This window comes from Pristiophorus japonicus, unplaced genomic scaffold (genome assembly GCF_044704955.1).
Source record: "Pristiophorus japonicus isolate sPriJap1 unplaced genomic scaffold, sPriJap1.hap1 HAP1_SCAFFOLD_1496, whole genome shotgun sequence".
NCBI lineage: Eukaryota > Metazoa > Chordata > Chondrichthyes > Pristiophoridae > Pristiophorus > Pristiophorus japonicus.
The window spans coordinates 27,341-39,093 of record NW_027251172.1 but is presented as its reverse complement, the minus strand read 5'-3'; the positions used below and the strand labels follow the sequence as shown (position 1 = coordinate 39,093).

General features: G+C 58.6%; 1 protein-coding gene across 1 annotated transcript in view; it reads right to left on the bottom strand.

Annotated features, from left to right (window-relative positions):
- Positions 1-212: 212 nt before the first annotated feature.
- Positions 213-11,753, bottom strand: part of prmt5 (protein arginine methyltransferase 5) — a gene marked incomplete at its 5' end in the record, with an annotated part of 37,229 nt that continues 25,688 nt past the window's right edge. The window contains 6 exons of the mRNA XM_070870525.1: positions 213-621; positions 1,342-1,406; positions 2,549-2,662; positions 3,595-3,688; positions 5,860-5,969; positions 6,457-6,632. Of these exons, the coding sequence (XP_070726626.1) occupies positions 469-621; positions 1,342-1,406; positions 2,549-2,662; positions 3,595-3,688; positions 5,860-5,969; positions 6,457-6,632 (712 nt within the window). The remainder of the gene's footprint in view (positions 622-1,341; positions 1,407-2,548; positions 2,663-3,594; positions 3,689-5,859; positions 5,970-6,456; positions 6,633-11,753) is intronic.

The window sequence follows — 11,753 nt, the reverse complement described above, 5'->3', positions numbered from 1 at the left end:
AGACCTCGGCCCCACTTCAGAAGAGGCCACTTGCCTCTCCCCGAGGTCAGGAACCTCCCCGACGTGCTTCCCGGGAAGGCGAAGGCAAGACTCGAAGCACAGGCGAGTGCCGCAATGCAGGGGAGCGTAGCGGCCGTTCAGTGCATGGCAAGATCCCGAAAGGCACCAGCACCACCCGCCGACGGGACAATAATCTCCAGTGAGGCGGGGAGCAAAATGCAGTCATAAACACAATTTAATCAGTCGTACAAATGCAAACACCCTCCCCACCCACAAGCTCGCTTCTCCCTCCCCTTCGCAATCGGCTAACGGGGCGCCAGCGAACCTTGCCCGAACCCCAGCGCCCACCCAAACCACGCCAAAGTCCAGCAGCAATAGAGCTGGGGTCGAGGGTCAAGGGTCGAAGGCCGCCCGACCCCAGCGATCCCACACACGAGGGGTGGGGTGGGTTTCCCGCCCAGCGACCCCTCACAGGCCGATGGTGTACGACCTGCCGGTGGGGTTGTGGATGGCGGAACATTCCGGAGCGGTCACGGCCCACTCGTACCACACCTTCTTCGGGCTGGCGCACCGCCAGAACCGCACGCACACCGTCTCCTCTGCCTTCACGCCGATGGGTTGCTGGGGAGGGGCGAGAACACAGAGACAGAGCAAAGCATTAGACAAACCAGTCAATTCTCAAATCGCCGGAACACCGAGACCGTTTGATGGGACAGTGGAGAGGGAGCTTTACTCTGTATCTAACTCCGTGCTGTACCTGCCCTGGGAGTGTTTGATGGGACAGTGTAGAGGGAGCTTTACTCTGTATCTAACCCTCTGTACCTGCCCTGGGAGTGTTTGATGGGACAGTGTAGAGGGAGCTTTACTCTGTATCTAACCCCCTGTACCTGCCCTGGGAGTGTTTGATGGGACAGTGTAGAGGGAGCTTTACTCTGTATCTAACCCCCTGTACCTGCCCTGGGAGTGTTTGATGGGACAGTGTAGAGGGAGCTTTACTCTGTATCTAACCCTCTGTACCTGCCCTGGGAGTGTTTGATGGGACAGTGTAGAGGGAGCATTACTCTGTATCTAACCCCGTGCTGTACCTGCCCTGGGAGTGTTTGATGGGACAGTGTAGAGGGAGCTTTACTCTGTATCTAACCCCCTGTACCTGCCCTGGGAGTGTTTGATGGGACAGTGTAGAGGGAGCATTACTCTGTATCTAACCCCGTGCTGTACCTGCCCTGGGAGTGTTTGATGGGACAGTGTTGAGGGAGCTTTATTATGGATCAGATCTGGATTGAATGGCTGGACAGACAGTCGATCGGAAAAGGGTTGAGCAGCGAACGAGAGCGAACTCACCTTGAGGGGGAAGAGGATGGGAAACCAGGAGTACATGCCCGGGGAGTGGGTCTCTGGGAGGATACCTGCGAAGACAGAAAGATTACCAAGCTGAGAAACATGAGGGTAAAGGCACAACCAACACTCCAGCTACATTATCATGGGAAGGATTGGGTCCATTGGGATTGTGTACAGTGGGAGTAAATGGAAAGGGGTTTGGGTCCATTGGGATTGTGTACAGTGGGAGTAAATGGAAAGGGGTTTGGGTCCATTGGGATTGTGTACAGTGGGAGTAAATGGGAAGGGGTTTGGGTCCATTGGGATTGTGTACAGCGGGAGTGAGTGGGAAGGGATTTGGGTCCATTGGGATTGTGTACAGTGGGAGTGAATGGGAAGGGGATTGGGTCCATTGGGATTGTGTACAGGGGGAGTAAATGGGAAGGTGTTTGGGTCCATTGGGATTGTGTACAGGGGGAGTGAATGGGAAGGGGTTTGGGTCCATTGGGATTGTGTACAGTGGGAGTGAATGGGAAGGGGATTGGGTCCATTGGGATTGTGTACAGGGGGAGTGAATGGGAAGGGGTTTGGGTCCATTGGGATTGTGTATAGTGGGAGTGAATGGGAAGGGGTTGGGTCCATTGGGATTGTGTACAGTGGGAGTGAATGGGAAGGGGTTGGGTCCATTGGGATTGTGACAGGGGGAGTGAATGGGAAGGGGTTTGGGACCATTGGGATTGTGTACAGTGGGAGTGAATGGGAAGGGGTTTGGGTCCATTGGGATTGTGTACAGTGGGAGTGAATGGGAAGGGGCTTGGGTCCATTGGGATTGTGTACAGGGGGAGTGAATGGGAAGGGGTTTGGGTCCATTGGGATTGTGTACAGTGGGAGTGAATGGGAAGGGGTTTGGGTCCATTGGGATGGTGTACAGTGGGAGTGAATGGGAAGGGGTTTGGGTCCATTGGGATGGTGTACAGTGGGAGTGAATGGGAAGGGGTTTGGGTCCATTGAGATTGTGTACAGTGGGAGTGAATGGGAAGGGGTTTGGGTCCATTGGGATTGTGTACAGTGGGAGTGAGTGGGAAGGGATTTGGGTCCATTGGGATTGTGTACAGTGGGAGTGAATGGGAAGGGGTTGGGTCATTACAACAGTGACTGCACATTTCAAACGTCCTTTATTGAGGGTGACGTGCTTCTGGGCACCCGGAGGCCGTGAAGATGCTGTACTTACTCAGAGTCACGTCCTTGTAGAGGACTGTTTCGAAGTAGCCTGCAAAGCCGTGTAGGACTGTGTTGAGCTTGATGTCAAAGTCCAGAGACTTGTAGCGGTTGTTGTTGGAGGAACCTGAAGATAGCACCACAGGGGGTTAAGTTGGCACACGGAATACTTGCCTTTATTGGCCGAGACATGGAATACAAGAGCAGGGAGGTTATGCTTGAACTGTATGAAACACTGGTTAGGCCACAGCTGGAGTACTGCGTGCACAGTTCTGGTCACCACATTACAGGAAGGATGTGATTGCACTGGAGAGGGGTACAGAGGAGATTTACCAGGATGTTGCACTGGAGAGGGTACAGAGGAGATTTACCAGGATGTTGCCGGGACTGGAGAATTTTAGCGATGAGGAAAGATTGGATAGGCTGGGGTTGTTTTCCTTGGAACAGAGGAGGCTGAGGGGAGACCTGATTGAGGTGTATAAAATGATGAGGGGCCTGGATAGAGTGGATAGGACGGACCTGTTTCCCTGGGCAGAGGGGTCAACAACCAGGGGGCAGAGATTGAAAGTAATTGGGGGGAGGTTTAGAGGGGATTTGAGGGGAAATGTCTTCACCCAGAGGGTGGTGGGGGTCTGGGGGGGAACTCACGGCCTGAAAGGGGGGTAGAGGCAGAAACCCTCACCACATTTGGATGTGCCCCTGAAGTGCTGTAACCCACAGGGCTACGGACCCAGAGCGGGAAAGTGGGATTAGGCCGGGTAGCTCTTGGTCGGCCGGCACGAGACACGATGGGCCGAATGGCCTCCTTCCGTGCTGTAAATGTCGACGATCTGTCGGTTAGAGACGAGAGGGGGAGGAATCAGACGGTGGAGAGAGCGATTAAAATTCCCCGGAAGCGGGAACAGGATGGAATCCGCCCCACTCTGCCGTCGAGACACTCAACGCCCTCCGTCTCCTTATTCAATCAGGTTACTGTCCCCTCCACACTCCCGGCCTCCCTGCTCCGAGGCCTATTCTCCGCCCCCCCCCACCCCGCCCCCTCACACACTTCCTTCCTACCTTTGTTGGGGTGCACGAAGGTGAAACACGGCTGAGGTTTGGCCAGCTGGTGGAAGTTGTGAAGACGGACAACGTAGGGCATCTCGAACTGTGCCTGAAAGGGAGGGAAGCGGTCAGAATCGCACCGCGAGGAGAGTTCAACGCAAGACTTGCATTTATATAGCGCCCCTTTTTCACGATCTCCGGACGTCCCAAAACGCTTCGCAGCCAACAAAGTACTTTTGGAGTGTGGTCACGGTTGTACTGTGGGAAACGCGGCAGCCAATTTGCGCACAGCAAGCTCCCACACACAGCGATGTGATGATGATTGAGGGATAAATATTGGCCCCAGGAACAACTCTCGCGCTCTTCATCAAAATAGTGCCATGGATCATTTTACGTACATCTGAGAGAGCAGATGGAGCCTCAGTTTAACGTCTCATCCGAACGATGGCACCTCCCACAGTGCGGTGCTCCCTCAGTACTGCCCCTCCGACAGTGCGGCACTCCCTCAGTACTGCCCCTCTGACAGTGCGGTGCTCCCTCAGTACTGCCCCTCCGACAGTGCGGCGCTCCCTCAGTACTGCCCCTCCGACAGTGCGGCGCTCCCTCAGTACTGCCCCTCCGATAGTGCGGCGCTCCCTCAGTACTGCCCCTCCGATAGTGCGGCGCTCCCTCAGTACTGCCCCTCCGACAGTGCGGCGCTCCCTCAGTACCGCCCCTCTGACAGTGCGGCACTCCCTCAGTACTGCCCCTCCGACAGTGCAGCGCTCCCTCAGCACTGCCCCTCCGACAGTGCGGCGCTCCCTCAGTACTGCCCCTCCGACAGTGCGGCGCTCCCTCAGTACTGCCCCTCCGATAGTGCGGCGCTCCCTCAGTACTGCCCCTCCGACAGTGCGGCGCTCCCTCAGTACTGCCCCTCCGACAGTGCGGCACTCCCTCAGTACCGCCCCTCCGACAGTGCGGCACTCCCTCAGTACTGCCCCTCCGACAGTGCGGTGCTCCCTCAGTACTGCCCCTCCCACAGTGCGGCACTCCCTCAGTACTGCCCCTCCCACAGTGCGGCACTCCCTCAGTACTGCCCCTCCGACAGTGCGGTGCTCCCTCAGTACCGCCCCTCCCACAGTGCGGCGCTCCCTCAGTACTGCCCCTCCGACAGTGCGGCGCTCCCTCAGTACCGCCCCTCCCACAGTGCGGCGCTCCCTCAGTACCGCCCCTCCGACAGTGCGGCGCTCCCTCAGTACTGCCCCTCCGACAGTACGGCGCTCCCTCAGTACTGCCCCTCCGACAGTGCGGCGCTCCCTCAGTACTGCCCCTCCGACAGTGCGGCGCTCCCTCAGTACTGCCCCTCCGACAGTGCGGCGCTCCCTCAGTACTGCCCCTCCGACAGTGCGGCGCTCCCTCAGTACTGCACTGGAGTGTCAGCCTAGATTTATGTGCTAAGTCCCTGGAGTGGGACTTGAAGGCAGAACCCTCTGGCACAGAGGCGAGTGTGCTGCCCACTGCGACACCAGTCAGTGTACAGATATCTCCCTGAGGGAGAGGGGACTGAGAGACACCAGTCAGTGTACAGATATCTCCCTGAGGGAGAGGGACTGAGAGACACCAGTCAGTGTACAGATATCTCCCTGAGGGAGAGGGACTGAGAGACACCAGTCAGTGTACAGATATCTCCCTGAGGGAGAGGGACTGAGAGACACCAGTCAGTGTACAGATATCACCCTGAGGGAGAGGGAGTGAGAGACACCAGTCAGTGTACAGATATCTCCCTGAGGGAGAGGGGACTGAGCGACACCAGTCAGTGTACAGATATCTCCCTGAGGGAGAGGAACTGATAGACACCAGTCAGTGTACAGATATCTCCCTGAGGGAGAGGGACTGAGAGACACCAGTCAGTGTACAGATATCTCCCTGAGGGAGAGGAACTGATAGACACCAGTCAGTGTACAGATATCTCCCTGAGGGAGAGGGACTGAGAGACACCAGTCAGTGTACAGATATCTCCCTGAGGGAGAGGGACTGAGAGACACCAGTCAGTGTACAGATATCTCCCCGAGGGAGAGGGACTGAGAGACACCGGTCAGTGTACAGATATCTCCCTGAGGGAGAGGGGACCGAGAGACACCAGTCAGTGTACAGATATCTCCCTGAGGGAGAGGGACTGAGAGACACCAGTCAGTGTACAGATATCTCCCTGAGGGAGAGGGACTGAGAGACACCAGTCAGTGTACAGATATCTCCCTGAGGGAGAGGGACTGAGAGACACCAGTCAGTGATCTCACTTACCTCTGGGTCACGATCCTTTTCCCGACAGGCACGGACTTCGTTGTAGAGTTTGGACGAGGAGATGGGGGCGAGGTACGAGGTATATTCGCTTGGGATGCTGATTCCGTCATCTGCAAGTTTTAAAGAAAATTACATGAAGGCGCTCGATGTCCCCATGTGGTTCCAAGACCCACACACCCCCATCTGGAAAGGTCGTCGTTCTGTGACTTGCTCTCCTTCCTTCCTTCCCGCTCTCACTCTCTTCCCCACCCCCCCACATTCCTGTCCCTTCTCCCTTCCACCCGCCCACTGTCCCCCCGCCCGTCTCTACACCCTCTCCCTCCCTCCCCCCGACCTCTCCCTCCGCCCCTTTCCCGACCTCTCCCAAGCCACCCTCCCCTCCCATCCCGACCTCTCCCTCACCCCCACCCCAATCACGCCCTCTCCCTCCCCCACCATTCCCAGTTCCCCCCCATCCCATCCTCCCTCCCTCTCCCCATCAGGCCCTTGTTTCCTTCCACCCCCCCCCATCCCTCCCTCTCCCACCCCCCCTCCCCATCAGGCCCTTGTCCCCTTCCCCCCCCGCAACCCACCCTCTCACCCCTCCCCACCCCATACCTTTCAAAAACCTCTGCGCCCCATCCAGGCACTCGGGGGACAGCTCGTTGTCTCCGAAGGACCCCAGCAGTTCGCTGACGATGATGTCGGCTTGGACCGGGGATTCCCAGTCCCTCATGTCGCAGGAGACCACGGTCACCTGTTCCCCCCACTCCTCGTACTTCCAGTTCTGGAGCCTGGGTAAAGGGACAGCGGTTTATAGACAGCACACGTAGAGAAGCTGTGACTCAGACAGGCGCGCTCGCTCCCTGCAGATACTCCCCGAATCACTGACTCTCCCCTCCCACAGCCCGTGTACACTCTCCCCTATCACTGATCTAATCCCCTCCCACAGCCCGTGTACACTCTCCCCTATCACTGACTCTCCCCACCCACAGCCCGTGTGCACTCTCCCCTATCACTGACTCTCCCCTCCCACAGCCCGTGTGCACTCTCCCCTATCACTGACTCTCCCCTCCCACAGCCCGTGTGCACTCTCCCCTATCACTGACTCTCCCCTCCCACAGCCCGTGTGCACTCTCCCCTGTCACTGATCTAATCCCCTCCCACAGCCCGTGTACACTCTCCCCTATCACTGACTCTCCCCTCCCACAGCCCGTGTACACTCTCCCCTATCACTGACTCTCCCCACCCACAGCCCGTGTGCACTCTCCCCTATCACTGACTCTCCCCTCCCACAGCCTGTGTGCACTCTCCCCTATCACTGACTCTCCCCTCCCACAGCCTGTGTGCACTCTCCCCTATCACTGACTCTCCCCTCCCACAGCCCGTGTACACTCTCCCCTATCACTGATCTAATCCCCTCCCACAGCCCGTGTACACTCTCCCCTATCACTGACTCTCCCCTCCCACAGCCCGTGTGCACTCTCCCCTATCACTGACTCTCCCCTCCCACAGCCCGTGTGCACTCTCCCCTATCACTGACTCTCCCCTCCCACAGCCCGTGTACACTCTCCCCTATCACTGACTCTCCCCTCCCACAGCCCGTGTGCACTCTCCCCTATCACTGATCTAATCCCCTCCCACAGCCCGTGTGCACTCTCCCCACCCACAGCCCGTGTACACTCTCCCCTATCACTGACTCTCCCCTCCCACAGCCCGTGTACACTCTCCCCTATCACTGATCTAATCCCCTCCCACAGCCCGTGTACACTCTCCCCTATCACTGACTCTCCCCTCCCACAGCCCGTGTACACTCTCCCCTATCACTGACTCTCCCCTCCCACAGCCCGTGTGCACTCTCCCCTATCACTGATCTAATCCCCTCCCACAGCCCGTGTGCACTCTCCCCTATCACTGACTCTCCCCTCCCACAGCCCGTGTGCACTCTCCCCTATCACTGACTCTCCCCTCCCACAGCCCCTGTGCACTCTCCCCTATCACTGACTCTCCCCTCACACAGCCCGTGTGCACTCTCCCCTATCACTGACTCTCCCCACCCACAGCCCGTGTACACTCTCCCCTATCACTGACTCTCCCCTCCCACAGCCCGTGTGCACTCTCCCCTATCACTGACTCTCCCCTCCCACAGCCCGTGTACACTCTCCCCTATCACTGATCTAATCCCCTCCCACAGCCCGTGTGCACTCTCCCCTATCACTGACTCTCCCCTCCCACAGCCCGTGTGCACTCTCCCCTATCACTGACTCTCCCCTCCCACAGCCCGTGTGCACTCTCCCCTATCACTGACTCTCCCCTCCCACAGCCCGTGTGCACTCTCCCCTATCACTGACTCTCCCCTCCCACAGCCCGTGTGCACTCTCCCCTACCACTGACTCTCCCCTCCCACAGCCCGTGTGCACTCTCCCCTATCACTGACTCTCCCCACCCACAGCCCGTGTGCACTCTCCCCTATCACTGACTCTCCCCTCCCACAGCCCGTGTGCACTGTCCCCTATCACTGACTCTCCCCTCCCACAGCCCGTGTACACTCTCCCCTATCACTGATCTAATCCCCTCCCACAGCCCGTGTGCACTCTCCCCTATCACTGATCTAATCCCCTCCCACAGCCCGTGTACACTCTCCCCTATCACTGATCTAATCCCCTCCCACAGCCCGTGTACACTCTCCCCTATCACTGATCTAATCCCCTCCCACAGCCCGTGTGCACTCTCCCCTATCACTGACTCTCCCCTCCCACAGCCCGTGTACACTCTCCCCTATCACTGACTCTCCCCTCCCACAGCCCGTGTGCACTCTCCCCTATCACTGACTCTCCCCTCCCACAGCCCGTGTACACTCTCCCCTATCACTGACTCTCCCCTCCCACAGCCTGTGTGCACTCTCCCCTATCACTGACTCTCCCCACCCACAGCCCGTGTACACTCTCCCCTATCACTGATCTAATCCCCTCCCACAGCCCGTGTGCACTCTCCCCTATCACTGACTCTCCCCTCCCACAGCCCGTGTACACTCTCCCCTATCACTGATCTAATCCCCTCCCACAGCCTGTGTGCACTCTCCCCTATCACTGATCTAATCCCCTCCCACAGCCCGTGTGCACTCTCCCCTATCACTGATCTAATCCCCTCCCACAGCCCGTGTGCACTCTCCCCTATCACTGATCTAATCCCCTCCCACAGCCCGTGAGCACTCTCCCCTATCACTGACTCTCCCCACCCACAGCCCGTGTACACTCTCCCCTATCACTGACTCTCCCCTCCCACAGCCCGTGTGCACTCTCCCCTATCACTGATCTAATCCCCACCCACAGCCCGTGTGCACTCTCCCCTATCACTGACTCTCCCCTCCCACAGCCCGTGTGCACTCTCCCCTATCACTGACTCTCCCCTCCCACAGCCCGTGTGCACTCTCCCCTATCACTGATCTAATCCCCTCCCACAGCCCGTGTGCACTCTCCCCTATCACTGACTCTCCCCTCCCACAGCCCGTGTGCACTCTCCCCTATCACTGACTCTCCCCTCCCACAGCCCGTGTGCACTCTCCCCTATCACTGACTCTCCCCTCCCACAGCCCGTGTGCACTCTCCCCTATCACTGATCTAATCCCCTCCCACAGCCCGTGTACACTCTCCCCTATCACTGATCTAATCCCCTCCCACAGCCCGTGTGCACTCTCCCCTATCACTGACTCTCCCCTCCCACAGCCCGTGTACACTCTCCCCTATCACTGATCTAATCCCCTCCCACAGCCCGTGTACACTCTCCCCTATCACTGATCTAATCCCCTCCCACAGCCCGTGTACACGCTCCCCTATCACTGATCTAATCCCCACCCACAGCCCGTGTGCACTCTCCCCTATCACTGACTCTCCCCTCCCACAGCCCGTGTGCACTCTCCCCTATCACTGACTCTCCCCACCCACAGCCCGTGTGCACTCTCCCCTATCACTGATCTAATCCCCTCCCACAGCCCGTGTACACTCTCCCCTATCACTGACTCTCCCCACCCACAGCCCGTGTGCACTCTCCCCTATCACTGATCTAATCCCCTCCCACAGCCCGTGTGCACTCTCCCCTATCACTGACTCTCCCCTCCCACAGCCCGTGTACACTCTCCCCTATCACTGATCTAATCCCCTCCCACAGCCCGTGTACACTCTCCCCTATCACTGACTCTCCCCTCCCACAGCCCGTGTACACTCTCCCCTATCACTGACTCTCCCCTCCCACAGCCCGTGTGCACTCTCCCCTATCACTGACTCTCCCCTCCCACAGCCCGTGTGCACTCTCCCCTATCACTGATCTAATCCCCTCTCACAGCCCGTGTGCACTCTCCCCTATCACTGACTCTCCCCTCCCACAGCCCGTGTGCACTCTCCCCTATCACTGACTCTCCCCTCCCGCAGCCCGTGTGCACTCTCCCCTGTCACTGACTCTCCCCTCCCACAGCCCGTGTACACTCTCCCCTATCACTGACTCTCCCCTCCCACAGCCCGTGTGCACTCTCCCCTATCACTGACTCTCCCCTCCCACAGCCCGTGTACACTCTCCCCTATCACTGACTCTCCCCTCCCACAGCCCGTGTACACTCTCCCCTATCACTGATCTAATCCCCTCCCACAGCCCGTGTACACTCTCCCCTATCACTGATCTAATCCCCTCCCACAGCCCGTGTACACGCTCCCCTATCACTGATCTAATCCCCACCCACAGCCCGTGTGCACTCTCCCCTATCACTGACTCTCCCCTCCCACAGCCCGTGTGCACTCTCCCCTATCACTGACTCTCCCCACCCACAGCCCGTGTGCACTCTCCCCTATCACTGATCTAATCCCCTCCCACAGCCCGTGTACACTCTCCCCTATCACTGACTCTCCCCACCCACAGCCCGTGTGCACTCTCCCCTATCACTGATCTAATCCCCTCCCACAGCCCGTGTGCACTCTCCCCTATCACTGACTCTCCCCTCCCACAGCCCGTGTACACTCTCCCCTATCACTGATCTAATCCCCTCCCACAGCCCGTGTACACTCTCCCCTATCACTGACTCTCCCCTCCCACAGCCCGTGTGCACTCTCCCCTATCACTGACTCTCCCCTCCCACAGCCCGTGTGCACTCTCCCCTATCACTGACTCTCCCCTCCCACAGCCCGTGTACACTCTCCCCTGTCACTGACTCTCCCCTCCCACAGCCCGTGTACACTCTCCCCTATCACTGACTCTCCCCTCCCACAGCCCGTGTGCACTCTCCCCTATCACTGACTCTCCCCTCCCACAGCCCGTGTGCACTCTCCCCTATCACTGATCTAATCCCCTCACAGCCCGTGTGCACTCTCCCCTATCACTGACTCTCCCCTCCCACAGCCCGTGTGCACTCTCCCCTATCACTGACTCTCCCCTCCCGCAGCCCGTGTGCACTCTCCCCTGTCACTGACTCTCCCCTCCCACAGCCCGTGTACACTCTCCCCTATCACTGACTCTCCCCTCCCACAGCCCGTGTGCACTCTCCCCTATCACTGACTCTCCCCTCCCACAGCCCGTGTACACTCTCCCCTATCACTGATCTAATCCCCTCCCACAGCCCGTGTGCACTCTCCCCTATCACTGATCTAATCCCCTCCCACAGCCCGTGTGCACTCTCCCCTATCACTGATCTAATCCCCTCCCACAGCCCGTGTGCACTCTCCCCTATCACTGATCTAATCCCCTCCCACAGCCCGTGTGCACTCTCCCCTATCACTGACTCTCCCCACCCACAGCCCGTGTACACTCTCCCCTATCACTGACTCTCCCCTCCCACAGCCCGTGTGCACTCTCCCCTATCACTGATCTAATCCCCACCCACAGCCCGTGTGCACTCTCCCCTATCACTGACTCTCCCCTCCCACAGCCCG